At 41.4% G+C, this 26,571-nt stretch overlaps 1 protein-coding gene across 3 annotated transcripts in view; it reads right to left on the bottom strand.

Moving 5' to 3' along the window:
• ZNF236 (zinc finger protein 236) overlaps nucleotides 1–26,571 on the bottom strand; it is a 179,106-nt gene that overhangs the window by 106,355 nt on the left and 46,180 nt on the right. For 2 of the 3 annotated variants that reach the window (XM_084619762.1, XM_084619763.1), the window contains exons 8-10: nucleotides 8,715–8,786; nucleotides 3,417–3,620; nucleotides 1,664–1,892 (exon numbers count right to left, since the gene is read on the bottom strand). In XM_084619762.1, coding sequence (XP_084475888.1) covers nucleotides 1,664–1,892; nucleotides 3,417–3,620; nucleotides 8,715–8,786 — 505 coding nt within the window. The remainder of the gene's footprint in view (nucleotides 1–1,663; nucleotides 1,893–3,416; nucleotides 3,621–8,714; nucleotides 8,787–26,571) is intronic. The other variant, XM_084619764.1, reaches the window with a different exon arrangement.

Genomic DNA, 26,571 nt, shown 5'->3' with positions numbered 1-26,571 from the left:
ATTAGAGGGAGGAGACAATCTTGGGGGCAGGGGAACTGTCAGTAGGAAGTCCATGGTATGGTGCACAGGAGAATAGGCCCTCAGAGCCACGCAGTTGCAGGCAGTGAAAGCAAAGACAAGAGAAGGCGGTAATGTACGTGCAGGTCGCCATGTGACCAAGGGAAAGGCAAATCCTGACCGGAACAGAAGGATTGGAGACCACCTTGGTAACTGGTTCTTGTGGAGTCTGGAAGCTGTCCTCCAGTAGGTAGGCACATGCAGAGACTACACCGATGTGGGCCCCAATGAATTCTAGGGACTGTGTGGGATGAAAACTTGATTTTTCAACCTTTACACTCACCCCCAGTGAGGAGAGGAACGTGAAGATCATGGAGGTTAAGACTCGAGCCTCTGCTTTGGATCACGCTGCTATCAGTCAGTCGTTGAGATAAGGGAATATAATGATCCCTTGACATGGAGATGGGTCCCTACTACCGAGAAAACTTTGGTGAAGACCATAGAGCACTGGTGAGTCCGAACAATAGAACCCTGTATTGGAAGTATTGAGGACCTGCCATGAATCTAAAGAAATGTCTGTGGGTAGGATGGATGTCTACATGAAAGAAAGCATCCTGCATATCAAGAGCCGTAAATCATATGTCCTTTTCTAGCAAAGATATGATGGCTGCTAGGATGACAATACAAAACTTTGGCTTGCATATGAAGTGGTTGAGATGACTGAGGTCTAAGATCAGTCTCCACCCGCCCTTCTTCTTGAGAACCAGGAAATAGGTGGAATAGAACCCTGCGTCCTCATAGGTCATAGGAACAGGTTCAAACATTCCCCCAGCAAGGCTAATCCATCCCTGGTGACCCCATTGACCCACTTTGGGGTCCCAACCCACAGTTTGAGAACCGCTGATTTAGTGAATAAAGCCAAGTAATTTGAGATTTGAAACTGAAGGCTGACAGAGGACAAGACCTTTCGACCCAGAAGGTCCAGTCACTTGCCCTCTTTAGCCACTAAGGTGGAGCATGGGTGGTGCTGCCAGACTCGCACCACCGCTGCCTCTGTGACCAGGGAATTGGATGGGGGAAGGGGGGGGGAGATGGGTGAAAGAACAGAAACTCAAACCCCTCTGCAGGCACATAGTACCTCTTTTCTTTGCTCCTGTGGGGGTGGGGATGTAAGTGGTCGGAGTGTGCCAGACAGTCCAAGCTGGTTGAAGAATGCTGTAGGGCATGGGATTCCTGTTTTGGGATCAACTGTAAGTCTCTGCTTCCTACACAAAGAACAAGCAACATAAGATGACTATTAAACTCTGAGCAGCAGAAGCTTAAGTATTGCTTGTCACAGAACTCCAACCAACTGGCACTGAAGTAGTACCGGCAATGCCTTTACTGTACTGATCTTCAATCTGATCTACGGATGAATAGGAAAATTCCAAACTTGGATGCACAGAATGGGGTAGAGAAAATGGAAACCAGTGCGCACACACAAGTTCTGTTAAAAACAAATAAAGTATTAGTGGTTTTGAAATTCCATAAGCATTTTATTGATATATCAACTGCATGTGTTTTAGGAAGTTCCTATACACTACAGTGACAGGTGCTACAGAGAACTGTAAGATATTGTAGTTATTACTGCACAAAAGTTGTATGTAGAAAACATTTCCAACATTACCAGGTAAAAATGGTGACTTTTTCTTTATAACCTTTTTCTCTTTTTTATCCATCTTATCTGGGCTTTCTTGCTCTTTATCTTGTTCTGCATTATTAGGGTCAGCTTGATGACTAGAAAGATTCTGAACATCTGGATTGTGATCCTGAGTTGTAGGATTCTTAGCCTGGCTGCAGTCTGTAGGATGTGCTGAGACTGGAATTGAAGATAGCCCACTGTTTTCTAAGGCTTGCTAAGGCAAAACAAAACTAGAAGATTAGGAAAGAAAAACTACACAAGTTATTCTAAACCTCTGCTCAAACAACTATAAAGGAGATTCAATACAGTTATGATTAATGGCATTTAATCAAGTTTCTTACAACTACAAAATTTTAGCTGAATTTCAAAATTGCAAAGATTTAGAGATCTTTCCTGTACAAAGGTGGTAAACAGTTATATGTTTAGCTAATCACATTATTCAACTGGAACTGTTTTTTTCCAGTAATATGTGTACATTATTCGACTGGAACTGGATTTTCTCCAGCAATGTGTACAAGCAATGACTCCCCAGAAAACTAATCAGATCTACAAAGCCCAATTAAAAAGATGTTTTCTCTTAAATCTCCATTCAAATTCTCATTTTTATCAGTTACTTCTAATTTAAAAAAACAATAACTAGATTTTTTTTTAAATTGTATTCCATTAAAGTTGGAGAGATAATATGTTAAATTGTACTCCAAAAATACAGACCTATACATCCAATAACTGGAAAAACTAATCTCAAAGCAGAACAATTTCTTCTCTTTTGGTGGGGAGAGGGTAGTTAGGATTCATAGAATAAGGATATGTTTACACTGCAAATGCTAGCCCATCAATCTAGTGGTGTCTACACTGAGGCGTATGTCAGCTTAGTTACATCGCTCAGGGCTCTAAAATTTTTCACAGCCCTGAGCGCTATAATTAACCTGACCTAAGTTTGTAGTGTAGATAGGATGAAAGCCTAAGGGCTATTTCATTGTATCCGCAGAAAACCCCACTGACCTGCTAGGGCTCTGCTCAGGGATAACAGCGCATTACAGAATTAAGGCCTGAATGTTTCAAAAAGGGGTTCAGATGAATACTGTGGTTGGCTGGTGCTCAAGAGAAGAGACACTAATACATAAATCGTGCGCAACCTTTTCAGCTTGAAGACTGAATAGACCTGAGAAAGATCAAGGGGCCACAACCACTATTTAAGATGAATGTTTTCTATCCTGTTCTGTTCCCTTTCTTCCAGCTGAGCCCCGGATGCTACAAAAGAAGCATTAAGAGGCAATTGGAGAGCAATGAGTTTGAGAGAGGGTTGATCCAAATAGTCCAGCTTAAACATCACAGGGTGCAGCTCAGGGAACAAATTCTCAATTCATAATCAAACAGAAAATTTCTTAACATGCTCATCCTGGATGGCTGCAATTTAGGTCCTTGAATGCCACAAGTAGTCCATGGACCACAGAAAAACAAAACAAAAAAAAGGACAACCTTAATTTTAAAAAATATTTAGTGTCATTCACTTCCAACTAGTATTTACTGCATTCCAATCTGATCGCATAATGGGGCCAAAGAAACATCTTGCTACACTCTGCACTTTCATTATTTCAATTTTTCCTGTTACGCAAAGAAGTCAATTCAGGCATACAAACACTTTATGGTTGTAATCAACTGCTGATTTCACTAGAAAGATAAGATAATTACAAAGACACTGTTGAAAGACACTACTTATTATGTAAATACGCCCTACCTGCAAAATGTCTCGATTGAGTCCCACTGCAATATTGAGTTGCTGGCCAGGTTGCTGGGGCTGGTTATTTTCTACTGGACCTGGCTCTGACAGCTCAAGGAGCTGCTGGATGACATCTGTTACAGCCTGTTGCCCTTGTTGACCTGCAGCTGAAGTTACTTGGTTTTCTGTCTGTTGAAGAAGTGGAGACCGAAAATGTGTGGCCTGAAATATACAGCAGTATATGTGTAAAGGAAAATGAAAGAGATAAGCATAAAGAAAGTTTGACTTACCAGTCTATTTTCTTTATCTGAAATATGTCTGCTAATTGTCCATTGTGGGGATGTCCACTCATGTAAGACTGGGGAGTTTACAGAGATGTCATTCAAGGACTGCTGTTCCACTAAAAGACTGCTCCTCTAGTCTCCTTCCGGAAGGAGTTTTCCCCAAGCTATACAGCTGTAAGCTTACAGCTTGAATTAAGTTTATGATAAAATATTGGCCCCTCACCCATTCTCACAGCTTGGGGACCTATTTTGAATGATTGAATTTTGCAAGTAAGGGTACACAAAAAAATAAATGTAATCACAAAAAATACTTCAAAAAGCTTTTATTTTTTATCAAAAATACGTAAGTATATTAGTAAACTGTCTAGCATATTTAATAAAAGTAATGATGCCTCTGTGATACACAGTTTCAGAGTTAAACTCAACTGTTAAGCCTTTGTGAAACAGACTATTGTATATATGTGTGAATTGGTAATACAGTCCACAAATTATATAAAATAAACTCTCTGTGAATAAGTGTATAATCATATTGGTAGACCTATTGCTGAGAAAGAAAGTCAACAGTGGCCATCCAGGATTTCCCTTTTCCCCTTGAAGCCATGTACAGGGCTGGAAGACCTGGGACAGCCAACCCTGATTACTAAGAAGCCACATTTGGAGAAATCAGGAGATTTCCTATAAAGATCAGCAGGAAGCTGCAAGAAGGGGGGAATGCTCAGGGATCAGAGACTGCTAGGAGTGAGCAGGCTCCAGAAGAAAGTCCCAGGAGTTAGGACTGAGAGTCCAGCCACATAGGGCCTGGAGTGGTCTACCAAAGTATGGAAGCAAAACCTTCATTCTGTATGGACTTTGTTTTGGAATCTTGATTCTTCTTTGAAGTTTTATTTAGATTAATATGTTCAGTCCCCAAGGAGAGGTATTTCTGACCAAGAAAAAACCTTGGTGATGTTTTATTTCAACAGTCCAAGACGGGAAATTGGAGGCTCTCCGCCTGCAGTCTGCCCACAAGACTGCCTTATATTACAGGCCTCCTTAACCAATCCTTCATTGTAGGAAAGTGGCCAACAAAGGTGAGCCATCTGGTCCCATCTCTACCACTTTCTTTCAAACAACTTTTATTGTATTGTATAGAGTAAGTTATTACTTCTAATAAAGTTACTTCATACTTAGGGTGCTTTGCAGATTTCCAGTGTCCCTGTCATCTGCTTTAAGCAGGAGACCACCTTTTATCACTTCCTGTTGACAGATAGTGCTCTTCCATTTATCTGACACTTTGGTATTCAGCAGAAGCTAACAATTATTTTACTTGGCTCTCAGTTTTACGTCTCAGTCACTATAGTTGAGACACTATCTTCTGCCAGCAAGCCATCTGGAGTTTGTTTGTTTTAAGAGAGTACCTGGGGGCACCTGCCACAAAGAAAAATAAAATAGACATGATCCGAAAGACAATTTTATAGATTTATCCGTACTGGGGATCAATTCTTCAGCTCTTTGCAGAAATATTTTGGTCTAAATGAACAACAGGCACAGGGTACTGATTGCTTTCTTCTTAAAAGCCTCTCTCACTTTATATGCCAAGTCCCTTGGAAAATCTCCTTCAATAACAATTACAAGGTTATTAATTTAAAAACAAAAACAAAAAAAAGATAGTGATAATACAGCAACATTCTTCAGACAAGTCAGGTTTATCTTTTTGATTTTGTTTTAATCTACAATCTTCTGCCTTTATATGAGGAAATTCATCCTCCTTGTAATAACCTGTTCCAGGCTAGAAAGTAATAGACCATAAAACGTCCTCTCTGAACTATAAAGGTAATGCCTCCTTCAGTTTCTTCACTTCTTTGATTCAACCTCTTTTTACTCCAAAAATTTAAATAACTTTTGAATGACAAAGTACAATGATGAAAATAATTTTTGTTCTAGTCTAAAAATCAAACTTCTCCACCCATCTTGGCTCGCTCCCTTTTTCTTTTCTCTTCATCCTTAGAAAGAAGGGTGAAGAAGAAATCCAAGGACTCATTCTTCAGCTAATTTTATTTTTCCTTTTTAAAACCTGGAATAAAACAAACAGGGTGGCTAGCCTTATTCTTTCCACTTAACTTGAAAACCACTCAAATATACACTTACTCAGAGAGCTTTTCTTTTATTTCCTTAACAATAAAAAGGATACTGCAACATACATTCGCTGGCCATGCAGTTCTGTTCTTGAGCATACACAGACTAATATTCACTTCTGTTCCTCAAGCAATGAGAAGCCACCTTATCGCTTCAGGCTGCACTAAGTAGAGTCCTGTCTGCATACTACCAAAGTTGGTTCAGGATGAATTTCACTTAGTCTTTCACTGTAATTTTGTTTTCCATTTTGAAAAGCTATTCCTCCACGGCTCTTTCCATAGCTGAAACACTCTCTTGCAGACCTGATAGGGTAAAGACCTTGCCTTCACATTTTGTGATGATTCCAAATAATTAGGATAAAAAAAAAAATTGTTTCACCTTGCAGTTCCCTCCTTGGAATTGGATGAATAGTTCTGAATCAACATTAAAAAAAGTGAGCTGACACTCACAAGAATAGATATTTGTCACCCTGTACATACACACACACACAGTGTTTATCTTTGTTCATCTTATTGAGGATCAGGGTGGCACGATCTCTGCTCAGATCTCAATTTGACAGAAACTCTGTCTAAACAGTTTAACAATAATACATATATTCTTTATTTTGTACTTACTGCTGTTAGACCACAGAAAACAATTTTATATACGGAGGTGCAACAACTTCAGAAATAGTACTTTCTGGGAGCAGAATGTAGCAGAGGTCCTTAGAGGAGCAAGCAGTCCTAGTTTGACAGCTCTATAAGCTGCCCATTCTTCAGCAAGAGGAGGACAACCCTTCATTGAAGGGCTGGCGGAACATAATATTAAGGGGAAAACAATCGATTAGACAATTTAGACAGCATGTGTGTGCATCTTACACATTAGACTAGGTGTTATGTATGTTTGTATATGTTCACACATAGGTCATAATGTTTCAATGAAACCACAGAAAAGTTTTAGTTACCATTTCCATAATGTTCCCCCATTATATTTATAAAAGTGCCAAGATTTCCTTCCAGGCTGTAACTTTGAATGCTTATCATGTAGCCAACTTATAATACAGCACAAAGAGCGAAATGTTTTATTACTATTCCATAATAAAGAGGTCTGCCATCCAGTCCTTTTAAGAATAAGAAAGCATGGTATTGTTTAGCTTTAAAAAAAAAAAAAAAAAAAAAACTTTTACTCTTTCCTATCATAAAAATAGTAAAGAACTGTATTTGTCAGACCCGTAATCAACAAGGGTTTGTACCGTTTACAAAAAAAAAAAGTGCATTTTAGTGAAAACAAAATATTTACAAAAGTTTTCACACTTAAGAGCCTAAGAGACTTAATACCCAATTTTGAGAGGTGCAACCCACTGACTTCAAATTTGAGTTGTAGGCAGTAACATATGAAAATCTGACGTTTTTACCAAGAGCAAATGTATAAAGCAATGGGAATGCTAATCAGGTGACTATGTGGCTGAAATACCTGCCCTCATCAACTGTTCTGGGGATGAAGTCCTGAGGGAAAAAAAAGAAGTACAATAGACTAAAGTTTCCCCCTCAATCTCTACCACTCAGTCTTTGCTAGCCACCTGCTCACTGCTGATTCTGCTCTGGTTGCTGAGTTACTAAATAGCGGACTCCTTTCTCTGAACACCTGCTTCTTTCTGGAGCCCCACTCAACATCTCTATTATAATGAGGAAGCAGCAAAGGCTAGAAGCAATGTAAATTCCGACCACCAGGGTGCTCACTGACTGCTTAATCACCAGCTGCATAAGAAATGGTTTCGCCTATCCATTAATGATAAGAGGGGAAAAACGGGTGACCCGTTAAGAACATAAGAATGGCCACACTGAGTCAGACAAAAGGTCCATCTAGCCCAGTATCCTGTCTTCTGACAGTGGCCAATGCCAGGTTCCCCAAAGGGAATGAACAGAACAGGTAATCATCATGTAATCCATTCCCTGTCGCCCATTCCCAGCTTCTGGCGAAGTTTTCCCTTGAGTATTGTTTGAAAGCTTTTGAATAATCTGGCATTTACATACATGACAACTGCATCTTGTTCATATTAAGCCCTTGTCTTTCTTAAGCACCAAGCTGTCATGCAAATTATATAAGGAATGCCACTTGCAAACCTAATGGACTATGTATACTGTATTCCAAAGCATTCTAGCTAAAATATCCTTCGTAAGAAAGTATTTTTGAGTCCTAATTTTATTTCTTCTCTATAACAATACCTTTCTCCTCTCAGGTAATCTACTTATTTTTGATTATTTATAAGTTCCCCACTTTCCACCAAACAAAGGTAGTTGAGCTTGTAGAGACTGATTCAACAAAACAAGTTGAAATCTTCCAAAGAAAGCAATATATTTTAAAAGACAACTGCCTTTTATGAAGGTCAGGGATGGGGATTTTAATTATAAAATGATATATTAAAAAAGCATTTCAAAGTACACCGTCTGCCACCAGCTCTTATGCTGGTGCTTCCTAGAGAGTCCTGGGAACGCAGCCTTGAAGTTCTCTTCCACAGTTCCTGCATTGCATGAGTCCTCCCTAATGGATGCACTCCCTAATGCTTTTAGAACCCTTTTTATGGTACACTAGTCATCTTACCCACCATACAGGGACTGGAATGGGAATATCTGACATGTGTTTTCCAAGAGTTTTTGCATGGAGTTGTGTATGCAGTTATCAGGAAATGTTTATGAATTGACTTGTTATACTCCGAATTAACCATTTACAAGAATTAACAGATTTTCATTCACAAATTGGGCACAGCATTATATAAGGCCCTTTAATCAAATATCAATCCACCTTCCAGAGGACTGTGTGTTTGTTAATACATAATATTAATAAATGTTTGCAAAGTTCTGAGAGCTGCAATTCCCCTTTTAACATGCCTGCCATCTCAGTACTGACACAAATAAATTAAGAAAATCTCTATACTTACATTCTTCCATTTATTATCAACAGGTTGCATCAGGTTTGCAGGAGACGTCATTAGAGGCTGGGCCACAGGATCCTACAAACAGAAGAATGGCAAAGACAGTAAGCTACTGTATTAAAAGAAAAAAAAAACATACACTTTATATTAAAGTTAAAACTTACAAATTAGCTTTCAACAACATCAAAACCACAGCTAGAGTAAAAGAGACACTTTAGGGGTTGGATAGATATCCAGGGTTCTCTTCATAATGCATATACATTAACTTAGGGGTTCTCACAACAAATTTTTTGGTGGCCTCAGAGTGCAGCCACCAACTCTTGCTGGTGGCCACTCTGAGAATTTTTCCTGAAGTACTTAATTCACTTTAAGAAAAAAAACAAATAAATATGCAAATATACATGTCCATTGCCATTTATTCGTGTAGGGCTAAGTTTCCTCTAAGCTGTGAGTCTGGGCAAGTGCCCAGCAGGCTATCAAATGCTGCACACTTCAGATGTCCCTCCCCCCACTGCCATACTGCTCCTGCCCTCTGCCTTGAAGCTGCTCCCGGGAGCATCCTGCTTGCTGCGCGGGTGCGGGAGGGGGCACTGATGTCAGGGTGTCCTCCTCTGCCCACTCCTGTACCCCATCTCCACAGAGCAGGGGGAGAGGGAAGCTTGCTGGCAACTGCTGCTGTGTCAGAACATGCCAATCTACTTAAAAGGGCAGGTCTCTCTGAGAGTAGGTCTACACTATGGGGCTAAGTCAACCTAAATTACGCAACTCCAGCTATGTGAATAATGTAGCCGGAGTCAACATACTTTAAGGACAACTTATTGTGGTGTCTACACCGCCCTAGGTTGACGGGAGAAACTCTCCCGTTGACTTACCTTATGCTTCTCGTTCCAGTGGAGTATCGGAGAGCAATCAGCAGTCAACATAGCGGGTCTTCACTAGACCCGCTAAATCAACCGCCAGTGGATCCATCGCTGCAGCATTGATCCACAGTAAGTAGAGACAAGGCTCCCCCCCTCCCCCGCCCCCCACACACAGTCTTTCACACTCACCTCCCAACACATTGTATTACTGTTGTTACTTCTTCCAATGTGTGTTATTTTAGTTTTTTGACTGGTCTATGCATTTCATAATCTTTATTCCTCTCTTATGCTTAAATTTAATTCTTTGAGTAGTGAGTTCTAAAATGCCTAACCCGTCCTGACTGTAGTAATTATCCTTATGGTAATTTTTGAAAAATATATATTATATCTAGGTTTTTGGTTTCTGCTGGTGGCACACATCCGCACATTATCTCAATATGGGGCACATAAAATTCTTTCTGCACATGGATGGAAAAAATTAAAGGGAATATTGATATAGGGTTGTTGGGTTTTTTTTGCAGACTCAATAAAAAAAATAATGTACAGTTGCCTCTATTCTTTACTGGACCTAAACAGAATAAAAACAAATAAGTTTTCACGTTCTTGTCTTTTGCTGTTGTAGTTTCTTTTGCTTTTTTGGTTGCTTCTTTTTTTTAAAGACTTGCTAGCTAGTAAGTCTGCTTCTTTGAAAAGTGATATTTGTACATTTGTTAATATCATTTGTCACAGCAGCAGACTTGCTAGCTAGCTGGGAGGTAGCAAAAAGTGATATTAACAAACCATACAAATATCACTCTTCATAACAGACTTACTCAGCTATGGCAAGCCAGGGGACAAATTAAGCCGTGGATGAGCCGATCAGTGGGGAGGCAACAGGGGCCAAAGGTGATGGGGGTGGGTTGGTGAGCCTCTGGCCAGCACCCACTGCCATGCAGCTGGATGCCAGAGCCGGAACCCAAAGCTTGGTGGCTGGCACCACGCAGCCAGGATCTGAGAACATGGCTGAAACCCGAAGTTGGAGAATGCAGCAGGGGCCAGGGGCAATTGGAAGGGGGTGGTTAGCCCACTTCCGCCACCACTTGGCTGCTGGGGCTGGATCTGGTGGCCCCACAGCCACAGCCTGAAACCTTTCGGCCGAGGGACGGAGCCCGCCACCATGTGGCCATAACCCAGGACCAGAGGAGGCAGCGGGGGGCCAGGGGTGGGATTAAGCCAGGGGACAGAGCCAGGTGATGGTGCCTGCCACCCCACGGCTGAAGCCGGAAACCCAAGTCCCATTGCACCCGGCAAGGTGGTGAACTCACATCGGCTGCCTTCTCCTCTAGCATCTGTGGCTCCAGAGAAGGGCAGGGTGCGAGAGGTGATACTGCTTTGTCCCCTCCCCCGCACCCCCCATCACCACCCGGGCAGCTGTGAACACACGAAAAGAGAAACACTGTCCTAATATATGCCTTCCAGTAACCAGACAGTTACATTTAGTATCAAAGCAAGCTTCTTGGGTAGGATGTGTGCATAGATTTTTTTTGTTTACTTGTTTGTTTTACTATTAATTAGCATTACCATTGTGCCTAGATGCCCCAGTCAAGGAGCAGAACCCGACTGTGCGAGGCACTCTGACAAACAAAGAACAAAAAATGGTCCCTGCCCCAAAGAGCTTATAATCCAAGTATAAGACAAGAGACAACAGATGGATACTGACAGACAATCCAAGGAAACAGAGAGATATGGGATATATAGATAGAGAGAGAGAGAATATCAACTCCTATCCCCAAATAGATACAAGTGAACTTAATAGTTGCAGGGAAAAATATGCTTTTCAAACAGTATTCACGCTTTTTAAAACAGAAAAGTAAATCCCTTGACCTTTCAGTAATAATGCTATAACTTGTATAAACAAAAAAGCCATTTGGCTGCCTTTATTGTTATCTGAGCAATTCCTCCCACAAACTGCTTTCTAACATTCTGTTTCTAACACAACATTGCCCCCAAAGCATGCTAAGCTCTATATATCCAACTGGATTGAGACAAAATATAAGTCTCATTTGCTATGGTCGTTTTTAGAACCAAGCAGCTATTACTAGGTTTGGTTTTTCCCAAATCCTTGGAATTCAAAATGCATCAAGGTCAGCAAACTTTGGCAAAAAAAAAAATGGGGGTGTTATGTGACCTTTGGCTTCAGCCCCACGGGGCACGTCTACTGGGGCTCATGGCTTCAGCCTCACTCCTGTTGAAGCCCCAGGACCCAACAGGCACCTCCCATGGGGCTGAAGCCCCAAGTCCCAGCAGGCGCACTCCAGCTCTCGAACTTCTGAGGATTGTCATATGTGGCTCGGAGGGTCAGTAAGTTTGGCCACCCCGCTCTAGTGATTCTTTCTAAAGGAGAAAATCCTTAATTTTGATATCTTGAAATACTTATTCAGGTTTGTGAAGTCCAGAAAGAGTCTTAAACCAACAACCTTTGTGGGGGATGAAAAAATACCACGAATTCTTTGCTATCAGTAGATTAGGAAGACAGCTTTTATGGATTCCCTTGATAGCAGAGGGTCCACCTTCTATAGGAAGACATTCTCATGAAATGAGTCTTTAAGGAGAGAGGGAGCGAGGAAGGAAGTGAGAGCTAGGACCTGGTGCAGAAGTGGTTGGATAATGCTGCCTGCTTCTTGTTTACAGTGTCACCTGCAAGAGAGAACAGGCGTTTGCATGGCACTGTTGTAGCTGGCGTAGCAAGATATTTACGTGCTAGATGCACTAAAAATTCATATGTCCCTCCATGCTTCAACCACCATTCCAGAGGACATATGTCTATGCTGATGATCATAGAATCATAGGACTGGAAGGAAACTTAAGAGGTCATCTAGCTCAATCCACTGCACTCATTGCAGGACTAACTAATAAACAGACCATGGGTTCTGCTCAACAACAATCCAAAGCGGTGCAGACAGAGCATGTTCATTTTCAACCTCGGAGTCAGATGCCACCAGCAGAAGGTTGATTTTCCTTTTTGGTGATTTGGGTTCTGTACTTTCCCCACCAGAGTATTGCTCTTTTAAGATTCTGAAAGCATGTTCCCCACCGCATCCCTCTCAGATTTTGGAAGGCACTTCAGATTCTTAAACTCTGAGTTGAGTGCTATAGCTATCCTAACAGTTAACTTTTTAAACAATATTTACATCCCTAATCTGCAGTGAAAGTGTTCTTAAAACAAATAACGTGTGCAAGGTCATCATCCAAGACTGCTATAACATAAAATATATGGCAGAATTTGCATAACACAGAACAGGAGACATACAATTCTCCCCCCAGGAGTTCAGTCTCAAATTTAATTAATGCTTTTTTTTTTCCTTTTTCTTTTTTTTAAACACGCTTCATCAGCATGCCCTCTGGACTGGTGGTCAAAGCATGAAGGGAGGGGAGGGATAGCTCAGGGGTTTGAGCATTGGCCTGCTAACCCCAGAGTTGTGAGTTCAATCCTTGAGAGGGCCATTTAGGGATCTGGGGCAAAAATTGGGGATTGGTCCTGCTTTGAGCAGGGGGTTGGACTCGATGACCTCCTGAGGTCCCTTCTAACCCTGATATTCTATGATTCTATGACATAATGTTTAGCATATCTGGCAGGTAAATACCTTGCAATGTCTACTACAAAAGCACCATGCAAACGCCGGTTCTCAGTTTCAGGGGAGACTGAAAGTAAGACGTGGACAGCATCATCCCCCGTAAATGTAAACAAACTTGTTTGTCTTAGCAACTGGCTGAACAAGAAGTAGAACTGAGTGGACTCAGAGGCTCTAAAGTTTTATACTGTTTTATTTTTAGATGTGGTTATTTTTTGTACATAATTCTACATTTGTAAGTTCAACTTTCATGATAAAGAGAGTGCACAACAGCACTTGTATTAGGTGAATTGCAAAATACTATTTCTTTTGTTTTTCACAGTGCAAATATTTGTAATCAAAAATAAACGTAAAGTGAGCAGTGTACACTTTGTATTCTGTGTTGTAACTGAAATCAATATATTTGAAAATGCAGAAAAACATCCAAAAAAATTTAATAAATTTCAGTTGGTATTCTATTGTTTAACAGCGCAATTACAATTGCAACAAATCGTGATTAATTTTTTTAGTTAATCGTATGAGTTAACTGATAGACCCTAGTCTATTCCACTTCAGGTAACTCCCAAGCAGTTAACTATGGAGAAGCGTTCAGAATCTATCAGAAAAGTGACTGCAGAATAGCCCTCCCGAAGTCAGCATCATCCCTGGGGCCGATGAAATGGCATAGGCTTGGTAAATATGTGAATAGGAGTCTAGGCTCTACATATATCTGTCAACACAATGTTGTTTAAGAAGGCCACGAACGCTACTTGTACTCTAGTGGGGATGTGCAGTTTTCTTGAAAGGCAGTGCTGATTTTACAATAACAATACGTCGAAATGCAGAAGGTGCTCAATCTAGAAATATGCTATGATATAACCACCATTCTGTTCATGCAGAAAACAAATAATTGCCGTGAAGATCTAAACCGTTTTGTCCTGTCCAAATAAAAGGCAAGAGCACAGCAGGCGTCCAGGGAATGAAGTTTTATCTCATCCTTGTGAGAATGTGGTTTAGGAAAAAAGGTAGGTAAAAAGATGATGGTAGAGATGGAAATCAGTAACCAGAGAGAAACTTAGCAATCTTATCTTTGTATATAAAAAATAATCATATATATGGAGGGAATGTCATTAATGCTAGCAGTTTTCCAACCCTCCTAAGTGGAAGTAACTGCCACTAGAAAAGCAACCTTAGTCAACAATACCAGAGAGGATAAAAAGCCATTAGTTCAAACTTAGGAGCCATTAACATGGACAATACTAAGTTCAAATCCCACAGGGAAAATTGTCTCTCTAAAAAGAAAAAAGTCTAGATATTCCTTTTGAAAAATCTTACTGATATAGGATTTGAAAACATCCGATGGCCATGCACAAGAGGATAAAAAGCTGAAATTTCAGCAAGGTGTACTGTTAGATAGCTGAGACAAAGATCTGACACATTCAGACGTAGTAAATACTCCAGAACATTCTGAATCCTTGCCTGGGCAGGAAAAACATTCCTCTTGCCCAGCGACAAACTTTCCTATTTGTGTAGGTAAGTGACTCAGGTGGACAATTTTCTACTATTTAGTAAAATATTCTGCTCTGCTAGTGAATAGTCTTTCTCTCCATTGAGAATTACCCTGGGCATCAAGGGTATAAGGAGGAAAAGCACAGAGCAGACCCACACTCCGTAACAACAGAAACGGATCTGTGAGCAAACCTAGACTTTATCCCGTTCTGCTGCAGAAACAGTGGCATTCCCTGTTCCACTTCATAGTGAATAGGCCCACAGTTAGCATACCCCAAGTTTGAAAAAATGTTCATAGTGTGTCAATCTTCAGTGACCATTCGTGATCTCTGCTCAAGGATCTGCTGAGGTGATCTGCTAGAGACTTCTGGAACCCTGATGTTCTGAGTTATATTTCATTTTAGGGCTGTCAAGCGATGAAAAAAAATTAATCATGATTAAAAAAAATAACCGCGCTGTTGAACAATAATAGAATACCATTTATTTAAATATTTTTGGATGTTTTCTACATTTTACAAATATATTGATTTCAATTACAACACAGCATACAAAATGTATAGTGCTCATTTTATATTTATTTTTTATTACAAATATTTGCACGGTAAAAAGAAATAAGAAAAGGAGGACTTGTGGCACCTTAGAGACTAACCAATTTATTAGAGCATAAGCTTTCGTGAGCTACAGCTCACTTCCTCAGATGCATATCGTGGAAACTGCAGCAGGCTTTATATATACACAGAGAATATGAAACAATACCTATTCCCACCCCACTGTCCTGCTGGTAATAGCTTATCTAAAGTGATTTCCAGCACAAATCCAGGTTTTCTCACCCTCCACCCTGTGGGGGGGTGGAGGGTGAGAAAATCTGGATTTGTGCTGGAAATCACTTTAGATAAGCTATTACCAGCAGGACAGTGGGGTGGGAATAGGTATTGTTTCATATTCTCTGTGTATATATAAAGCCTGCTGCAGTTTCCACGATATGCATCTGAGGAAGTGAGCTGTAGCTCACGAAAGCTTATGCTCTAATAAATTGGTTAGTCTCTAAGGTGCCACAAGTCCTCCTTTTCTTTTTGCGAATACAGACTAACACGGCTGTTACTCTAAAAAGAAATAGTAATTTTCAATTCACCTAATACAAGTACTGTAGTGCAACCTCTTTATCGTGAAAGTTGAACTCTCAAATGTAGAATTATGTATGAAAAATAACTGCATTCAAAAATAAAACAACGTAAAACTTTAGCGCCTATAAGTCCACTCAGTCTTTCTTCTTGTTCAGCCAATCACTCAGACAAACAAGTTGTTCACATTTGCAAGAGATAATGCTGCCTTCTTCTTGTTTACAAGGTCACCTGAAAGTGAGAACAGGCATTTGCATGGCACTGTTTTAGCCTGCATCGCAAAATATTTACCTGCCAGATGCGCTAAAAATTCATATGTCCCTTTACGCTTCAACCACGCAGAGGACATGTGTCCATGCTGATGATGGGTTCTGCTCGATAACAATCCATAGTAGTGTGGACCGACATATGTTCATTTTCATCATCTGAGCCAGATGATACCAGCAGAAGGTTGATTTTCTTTTGTGATGGTTTGTGTTCTGTAGTTTCTGCATTGGAGTGTTGCTCTTTTAAGACTTCCGATTCAAACCTCGTCCCTCTCAGATTTTGGAAGGCACTTCAGATTCTTAAACCTTGGGTCGAGCACTGTAGCTATCTTTAGAAATCTCATATTGGTACCTTCTTTATGCTTTGTCAAATCTACAGAAAGTGTTCTTAAAATGCACAGCATGTGCTAGGTCATCATCCAAGACTGCTATAACATGAAATATATGGCAGAATTTGCATAACACAGAACAGGAGACATACAATTCTCCCCCCTCAAGAAGTTCAGTCTCAGATTTAATTAACACATTTTTTTCTTTTGTAAACAAGCTTCATCAGCATGGAAGCATGTCCTCTGGAATGGTGGCCGAAGCATGAAGGGGCATATGAATGGTTAGCATATCTGGCAATGCTGGCTACAAAAGCGCCACGTGAATGCCCATTCTCACTTGTAGGTGACATTGTAAATAAGAAGTAGGCAGTATTATCTCCCATAAAAGTAAACAAATTTGTTTGTTTTAGAAATTGGCTGAACAAGAAGTAGGACTGACTGGACCTGTAGGCTCTGAAGTTTTACATTGTTTTGTTTTTAAATGCAGTTCCGTAACCAAAAATAAAAAAATAAAAATCTACATTTGTAAGTTGCACTTTCACAATAAAGAAATTGCATTACAGTACTTGTCTGAGGTGAACTGAAAAATACTATTTCTTTTATCATTTTTACTGTGCAAATATTTGTAATAAAATATAATATAAAGCGAGCACTGTACACTTTGTATTCTGTGTTGTAATTTAAATCAATATATTTGAAAATGTAGAAAAACTTCCAAAATATTTAAAAAATTTAAATTGGTATTCTACTGTTTAACAGCGCGAGTAAAACTGCAATTAATCGTGATTAAATTTTTTTTAGTTAATTGCGTAAGTTAACTGCGATTAACGGACAGCCCTATTTCATTTCGAATGCAAAAATTCCAGAAAGGCTGGCTGTTACGAGGCTGTCAAGCTGATCTGCCCTGTCAGCTGATCTGTCAAGCTGATCCTCTCCACCCAGCCCCTCAGGTAAAACACTGCTGTCATATTGTCTATACGTATTTGAACATACTTGCCCTTTCTCTGGTGGAGAAAAACCTGGCAGAAAAACTCTGAAAATTGCCCTCAATTATACAACATTTGTGTGGGGGGTTTGTTTGCCCACAGGCCTTGAGCTTGCAAGGGACACAGATGTGCACCCCAGCCCAAGAAAGATGTGTCCATGACCAGAGTCAGAGTAGGAAGGGAAGAGGAGGAGACAACGAAACATTGAACTGGACTCTCCACCACTTCAAGGAAGATGGCACACTTGGCAGGTCTGTGAATCAATGTGTCCAGAGGATGAGTTAATGGACAGTAGATGAATTTTAACTAGCCTTAAAGACATCTCAGGTATAGTTTGGCACGCTGAGTCACCTACATGCAAGAGGCCACATGTCCTAAAAGTTGCATCCAGTTTCTCATCATTGTTTGTAGATAAGCTTGGAGGAAACTGCATAATTCCAGGATCACTGGAAACCTGACCTGAGGAAGGTATGGCATTGCTGAGGTTGAATCTAGCAATGCTTCGATAAACTCTATTCTCTGCACCGGAAAGAGACTGTATAATCAGGCTCAACTGGTCAAATACAATCTGAATTGCTCTGATGCCTTCTGTTTTAGGAATGCCACCAAATAAGCCAGTCATCCAGATAGGGGTATACCTGAATAGCGATTCTGTGAAGAAGGGCAGCTACTCCAACCATGCATTTGATAAACACTCTGGGAGCTGATGACAGACCAAAGGGGAGGACAATAAATCTGAGAAACCTGTTCTGGTGTGATGAATGACCACACGAGAGCAGCACACCAATCTTCAGGATTGAGTGATGGGATAAACGACAACAAGGATATCATACAAAACTATCTTTCTTATTTCAGAGTAACAGCCGTGTTAGTCTGTATTCGCAAAAAGAAAAGGAGTACTTGTGGCACCTTAGAGACTAACCAATTTATTTGAGCATAAGCTTTCGTGAGCTACAGCTCACTTCATCGGATGCATACTGTGGAAAATACAGAAAATGTTTTTATACACACAAACCATGAAAAAATGGGTGTTTATCACTACAAAAGGTTTTCTCTCCCCCCACTCTACTCTCCTGCTGGTAATAGCTTATCTAAAGTGATCACTCTCCTTACAATGTGTATGATAATCAAGGTGGGCCATTTCCAGCACAAATCCAGGGTTTAACAAGAACGTCTGAGGAACAGTTGGGGGGGGGGGGGAGCGGGATAATAAACAAGGGGAAATAGGTTACTTTTTATAATGAATCAACCATTCCCAGTCTCTATTCAAGCCTAAGTTAATTGTATTCAATTTGCAAATTAATTCCAATTCAGCAGTCTCTCGTTGGAGTCTGTTTTCAAAGTTTTTTTTGTTGAAGGATAGTCACTTTGAGATCAGAAATCGAGTGACCAGAGAGGTTGAAGTGTTCTCCGACCGGTTTATGAATGTTATAATTCTTGACATCTGATTTGTGTCCATTTATTCTTTTACGTAGAGACTGTCCAGTTTGACCAATGTACATGGCAGAGGGGCATTGCTGGCACATGATGGCATATATCACATTGGTGGATGTGAAGGTGAACGAGCCTTTGATAGTGTGGCTGGTGTTATTAGGCCCTGTGATGGTGTCCCCTGAATAGATATGTGGGCACAGTTGGCAATGGGCTTTGTTGCAAGGATAGGTTCCTGGGTTAGTGGTTCTGTTGTGTGGTATGTGGTTGCTGGTGAGTATTTGCTTCAGGTTGGGGGGCTGTCTGTAGGCAAGGACTGGCTTGTGTCCCAAGATTTGTGAGAGTATTGGGTCATCCTTCAGGATAGGTTGTAGATCCTTGATAATGCGTTGGAGGGGTTTTAGTTGGGGGCTGAAGGTGACTGCTAGTGGCATTCTGTTATTTTCTTTGTTAGGCCTGTCCTGTGGTAGGTGACTTCTGGGAACTCTTCTGGCTCTATCAATCTGTTTCTTCACTTCCGCAGGTGGGTATTGTAGTTGTAAGAATGCTTGATAGAGATCTTGTAGGTGTTTGTCTCTGTCTGAGGGGTTGGAGCAAATGCAGTTGTATCGCAGAGCTTGGCTGTAGACAATGGATCGTGTGGTGCGGTCTGGATGAAAGCTGGAGGCATGTAGGTGGGAATAGCAGTCAGTAGGTTTCCGGTATAAGGTGGTGTTTATGTCACCATCATTTATTAGCACTGTAGTGTCCAGGAAGTGGATCTCTTGTGTGGACTGGACCAGGCTGAGGTTGATGGTGCGATGGAAATTGTTGAAATCATGGTGGAATTCCTCAAGGGCTTCTTTTCCACGGGTCCAGGTGATGAAGATGTCATCAATATAGCGCACGTAGAGTAGGGGCGTTAGGGGACGAGAGCTGAGGAAGCGTTGTTCTAAGTCAGCCATAAAAATGTTGGCATACTGTGGGGCCATGCAGGTACCCATAGCAGTGCCGCTGATTTGAAGGTATACATTGTCCCCAAATGTAAAATAGTTATAGGTAAGGACAAATGCCCCTCTGCCATGTACATTGGGCAAACTGGACAGTCTCTACGTAAAAGAATAAATGGACACAAATCAGATGTCAAGAATTATAACATTCATAAACCAATCGGAGAACACTTCAATCTCTCTGGTCACTCGATTTCTGATCTCAAAGTGACTATCCTTCAACAAAAAAACTTTGAAAACAGACTCCAACGAGAGACTGCTGAATTGGAATTAATTTGCAAATTGGATACAATTAACTTAGGCTTGAATAGAGACTGGGAATGGTTGATTCATTATAAAAAGTAACCTATTTCCCCTTGTTTATTATCCCCCCCGACTCCCCTCCCACTGTTCTTCAGACGTTCTTGTTAAACCCTGGATTTGTGCTGGAAATGGCCCACCTTGATTATCATACACATTGTAAGGAGAGTGATCACTTTAGATAAGCTATTACCAGCAGGAGAGTAGGGTGGGGGGAGAGAAAACCTTTTGTAGTGATAAACACCCATTTTTTCATGGTTTGTGTGTATAAAAACATTTTCTGTATTTTCCACAGTATGCATCCGATGAAGTGAGCTGTAGCTCATGAAAGCTTATGCTCAAATAAATTGGTTAGTCTCTAAGGTGCCACAAGTACTCCTTTTCTTTTATCTTTCTTATGTATTTGTTTGAGTTTTGTAGGTCTAAGATGGGCCTTAGCCAGCATCTCCCCCCCACACACACACACTTTGATTTCTGTGTAAGCAAACGTCTCAAATAAAAATCTCTCCCCTAATACAGTAAGGAAGAACCACTAACATGAGAAGGAACCTGGTGAGGGACAGGGAAGGGGAAAGGGAAGCAGATCTAGTTCTTTGCTGTAACATGTAGTCCAGTTCAACAGTGCTTAGAACCCATTTGTAGATAGTGATGGTTTTCCAGGCACCTAGGAAATCAGACAGTATGTTTCCAAATGGAGGTGAAGAAGAAAAAGAAGATCCCCGATAATGAATATGTTGCTCTCTGACTGAGCACTGCTTTGACATAGTAGGGTGCTGTTCTAAGGTTAAGACGTGTGCTTCATTCCAGGTAAGTCCAGCTATCTTTGAGGGTAACAGGATTGCCTCTGCAGCTGCTATTGAGGAAACTGATTCCTGGAGAGGGGAGTAGGGAGTCACCCTAGAATCTGAGGGTGTGTAACACCTCTCTTCTTTTCCCAGGAAACAGTGAGGAACGCTTAAAGGACAAATGCTCAATAATTTGTTGTTCCTATATAGATATGCTCAAATATTTCATCCACAAGGAAGAGTGCATCGTAACTGAAATCACCACCACTCTCACTACCAAACTCATTGCACCTAGAGCAGCCTGGAGTGATAGTCAAGCAAATAGACAATCCTTAGTCAGCATAGGCCAGAGTTGTTCTTTGGCATCACCAGAAACCTTAACTCCAAACTTGGACAAAGTATCTATGTTTCAATAATCATCTTGCCAGCCAAGACTGATTGGCTATGTGGACAGGAAAGCCTTCCTGAGAGGAAGATGGAGAGGTGTTGCCATAGAGAGGTAGAGTTGTTTCAGTAAAACACCTGTCTCGGCCATGACAGTTCTGTGAAAATAACCTTCGCCCCTTCCTGTTTGAGCAAGATCTTGAGAATTAGAGGTAGGGGTGGGTAAGCATACAGCAAGACACGGGGTCATGGTGTTATTAAGACATCTCCCAACAAACTGTGACTGCATTCTCCCTTGAAGCAGAAAAAGATGACATTTTGTATTGGTTGCGGTAGCAAAAAGATCTGCTCCCAGGTTTGGCGGATGCTGTGGAAGACTTTGGGAGGTTTTCAGTAGTATTCTGCACCCCTCTCAGGAGTACAGAAGACTGGAGCCAAGATGCTCTCTGCATAACACTGCAGTAGCTAATGATCTAGAAGTCATGTCAGCTGCAACAACTGCCCCTCAGAAATGAGGGACTGCAATTACTCTTTTTGGTTCTGTGGCAAGCATTCAGTAAGTGTGTAAACTTAACTGTTAGAATCGTATTTCCCCAACAAGGCCTGGTAATTTGTGACTCAAAATTGAAGAGCCACCGATTAATAGCTTTTCCATCCCAGAAGCTCCAATCATTTTGACTTTGTCCGAAGGAGAGGGTCTAGAACGATCCTGATTATTTCTTTCATTAACTACATCCACCCCCAGGAAATTAGGAGTGGGATGGGAGAAAAAGTGCTCTATTCCCTTGGCTGGAATGTAGTATTTTTTAACTGTCAGTTTGCAGGGGTTTGCCATAAGGTGTATGCAGTTGATTTCAGTGTCTCTTCAATCAGCAGAGCAATTTTTCCCTGGGGGCTGATATTTAAAATGCACACCAGGGAATGCGGAGACTCCTGAACAGCTTCTAATGGGATTTGGAAGGATTCCACCAGATGTTTTGTCTTTTCCTGGGAAGCCCTAAAGTCAACAGCATAAGACAGTGGCAGTGGCATTACCATCTCGTCTGGGGAGGAGGAGTACTTGGCTGATGGAGGCAAGCTTACATCAGTCTGTGGCTCTTGGTCCTCTTGTGCCTCTCTTACTGTCAAGGGAGCATGTGGCACCAGAGAATGCTTTGTTGGTGCCTGTGCATGATTATACAATGCCAATGGGTGTTAGGGTTTCTTTCTAGCTGGCACCCCGTAAAACATTTTACCAAAGTACTCCCAGGGGTTCCAGTACTGGAGTAAGGGAAGGTCCTCAACGGCATTCGTATCATCTAGGGCTAGGGCACTTGGAGGGCTCCAGAAGGTTCTCTTCAGTAAATGGACTCATAAGGGTGTGATGGTATGGTACTGAGGGAGAGCTCTGTACCGAGACCTCAAGTCACAAGTACCATCCCCTGGGCTAAAAAGGGGGGTGGGGGAGAGTCCCAGGCATCGGTGCCAGTACCGAGGGTTGGACATCTGACAGAGACTCAGGCTGCAGCTGTCAAAACAGTACTAAAGAGGGTGCTCTAGTAGACCACCTTAGCAGGGGAGACACCGGTTCATTCAAAACAAGAAGGTCCTGCGGGAAAAGGAACGTGGAGGGTGGTGGAGGGCAATGATAGCCTACGGTCGGAGACTAAAACAGTGACAGAGTCAGGAAAATGGATAGGTGCCAAGTGCCAAGGAGACGTTGGTGCATGCAGTACCAAAAAGCCAACAAAGGAGCTTAAACAAGACAATGGTACCAGAACATGGGGGAGAAACCTATGAAAGCTAAGAAGTGCTGGGATAGAAGCCACACTGTGAACAGAACGCTTATCTGCACAAGATTTCTTATGGGGTACTGACACCTCCGTTTCCACTTCAGTTGGAGCCTCAGCAATACTCCTTAAGAGACACAATGTCTCCCAAGAATGAGATTTACAGGATGAACTACCTTTCTTGTTTCCCTGATAGATGAAAGAGGCTTCTTCCTTTATGAAGTCTTAGCCTCTGGGGATGCTGTCAGGGTTGAAGCAGTAATTGAAGCAGCATGGGATGTTGAGGCTGATGTACTGGGGAAAGCACATCCCCTGGAGCTAGGGAGTATTACATTAATAGAAGTTTCAACCTAGCCTTTCTGTCCTTCCTAGACCGGTCTTTAAACCGTAAGAGACCCCCAGAAGCTTTTGAACGTACCATGAAATCTTTCTATTTATTTATTATTATTGCTATTGCAGTGTGAAAAATGTTTCTCTGGAGTCTGGACCTTGACCAAGAAATTTGGATCTTGACAAAAAATAATTGACTACCACTGGTGTAAGGTGTTGACCATCCTCCCAAAAAGGTCTTAAATTTTTTTGAAATTGCTTAGAGCCGACATTGCAACCAAACCAATATTCTTATCCAAGGAAGTGGCATCCACTGTGTCCCCAGTCGGGTAGTCCTCTGTTTGAGGGCCTCAGCATCCCACACATCAATATACTGGATGCTGAGTGGAGGTAGTGTTTGGTACTGGTGCAGAGAGACAAAGGTCTGGGCTGGTGCAAGGTGAGATGGAAACTGATGGGAAAACTCCTGCAGTCTGATGGTCTATTGGAATATGATTAGACTTCACATGATTAGACTTCAATGCCATGGTGAGAACCTGAAAAGACTCTTGGATATAGGATCACATTTGTCAGGGTCACACAGAACCCTGCATCAAGTCTTTCAAGAAGCCCAATATCTGAGAAGGGCTAAGAAGAGGTTGAAGGATCCCATGTCTTTGTGCAGAGAATGGCATAGGGAATTCTCAAAGCCCCCTCGATGGTACTCTGTACGATTCATGCAAAGGTGTGAGCCTCTATGGTGGGCTTGGAAGAGGACCAGGGCTTGACAACAAGGCATGCAGAGAAGAGGCCAGAATTGGTACTGGAGTCTGGTGCTTATGCACAATGACATGGAGGGGGCCCAAAGCATTCTCAGAAAGGAAAACCCTTTGCACATAAGCACTAACAGGCTAGGTATGCTGTTCTGGTGCCAATAATAGTAAGAAATGAACTGCAAAGACCAGGCCACAGGGTTCCTGCACCAGGCCAGGTGAGGAAATGTGGTGGTATTCTTTTTTCTTTTTCAAGTCTCAATCAAAATACTTGCAGTTTTCCTTCCATTTGGAAGAGGGTCCTTCAGGGATCTCAGCCACACCTGAAGAGTCTATGCCAATACCCAAACGGACAGTTTGGTGCCAGAATAGCCAGGGAAGTCCCCTTGGGAGTAACTCTAGGGGCTGGGACAGGAGTAGGTGGCAAATTTATCACTGGAGTAAAGGTAACCAGGCACTGGGACCTTGTCAGATGCCCATCATGTTTAGAAGCAGAGATCTTGCTCTTGATTGAAGAGATACATCCACTGATTGAGCCCTTGATAGCAGCTGGCACCAAGGCAGCTAACTGCCTCTTAAGCACAGAAGTGGGTCATTCCAGACAAAGTGCAGAATTCAGATTCAAGGGTAGTTTGTGCACCTTCAGTCCTTTGACGGGAAAGTGGTCTGAAGCCTTAACTGCTGTTCCTAGGGAAAAAACCTCACACATTGTAGACGGTGAAGGGGATCACATGCTGCCCAGGCATATTGGGCACCAGATGCGTACATCCAACTCCAGAGCAGATGCTGGGTATGACATGCCCTTTAAAAAAAATAAAAATAAAAAAAAAATCTATTTTGGGTCCCAATGCCAGAAGATTCCCAAGCACTCTGAGGGAATAAGGGAATAAGATTTACTCCTTTTTTCCTTCTAATTAACACAGAGTAAACTATTCTATAGTAACTGTATACACTAAAAACATATATAATGAATTGGTCAGCTACCTAAAATTTAGAAGTAGCTCCTAGACATGAATGAGATCACTTCTGTTGTCTGTGATGGCAGAGAAGAAACTAGGGTAGCTGGGAGGGGTTTGCATTCCTATAAACAGACTCAGGCATTTGAACTAAGACGCTTCATGGGGGTGCTCATGCACATACACAATGAAAACTGTTCTGAAAGAGAGTTGCATATGTTCACTTCTAGGAGGTGCAATCCTGTAAGTGGGAATGCACAGAGAGGCTTGTGAAGAAGAGTCCCTCTTATCTGACTCAGCAACAACAATCTTAGAGAGAGGCTCTCAGAAAATGCAGAATGTATCAAATACGAACAACGATATTTGAAAGCAAGTCTCATTCAGTTATTTTCAGCGGTTGTCAAATCACAGAAATGTAGGGTTGGAAGGGACAATAAAAAATTACGTAGTCCATCAAGTTATATTGAGGCAGAACCAAATATACCTAGACCATCCCTGACAGATGTTTGTATGACCTGTTCCTAAAACCATACAATGAGGAGGATTCCATAACCATCCTCAGTAACCTATTTAGTATTTAACAATCCTTATAGTTAGAAAGTTTTTCTTGATATCTAACCTAAACCTCCCTTGCTGCAGACTAAGCGGATTACTTCTTGTTCTATCTTCAGCAGACATAGAGAACAACTGATCATTATCCCTTTTGTTACAGCCTTTCAACGTATTTGAAGTCTGTTATCAGGTCTCCTGTTAGTCTTCTTTTCTAAAACTAAAACATACCCCCCCCCCCTTTTTTGTTTTAAAACCTTTGCGCCTTTTATCATTTTTTGTTGCTCTCCTCTGAATTCTCTCTCTCTGTCCATATTTTTCCTGAAGTGTGGTGCCCCAAACTGGACACAATACTCCAGCTGCATCCTCAACAGTATCAAGGCGAGTGAGACAACTACCTCCCAGGTCTTATAGTTACAAAAAAAGGCTAATATCATTCTAGAGGTTAATATGTCCAAGATTATTAGCTGTTTTTGTAACTACATCATATCATTGGATCTTATTCAGTTTGAGGTTCACTAAAACCCCAGCTCCTTTTCAGCAGTACTACTGCCTAGCCAGTTATTCCCCTTTTTATTTGTGCATTAGATTTTTCCTTCTGAAGTGTAATACTTTGCACTTGTCATTATTGAATTTCATCTTGTTGATTTCAGACCAATTCTCCAATTTGTCAAGCTTCTTTTGAATTCTAATCCAGTTCTCCAAAATGCTTGCAACACCCCCCCAGCTTGGTGTCATTCATAATTTTGTTAAGCATACTCTCCACTTCCTCATCCATGTCATTAATGGAACTCTTAAATAGTACCAGACCACGACAGATCACTGAAGCCCACTAGACATGTCCTTCCAGTTTGACAGCAGACCACTGATGACTATTCTTTGAGCCATAACTGATGTCTGTCATAAGAGGAGAACATGATGGTTTTGATTTACAAATGTGTTGCACACCCAGAACTC

Source organism: Lepidochelys olivacea (genome assembly GCF_965140295.1).
Source record: "Lepidochelys olivacea isolate rLepOli2 genome assembly, chromosome: 2".
In the NCBI taxonomy this organism is placed as follows: domain Eukaryota; kingdom Metazoa; phylum Chordata; order Testudines; family Cheloniidae; genus Lepidochelys; species Lepidochelys olivacea.
Note: the sequence above shows the minus strand (reverse complement) of the source record. Positions and strands in the feature narration are given on the sequence as shown.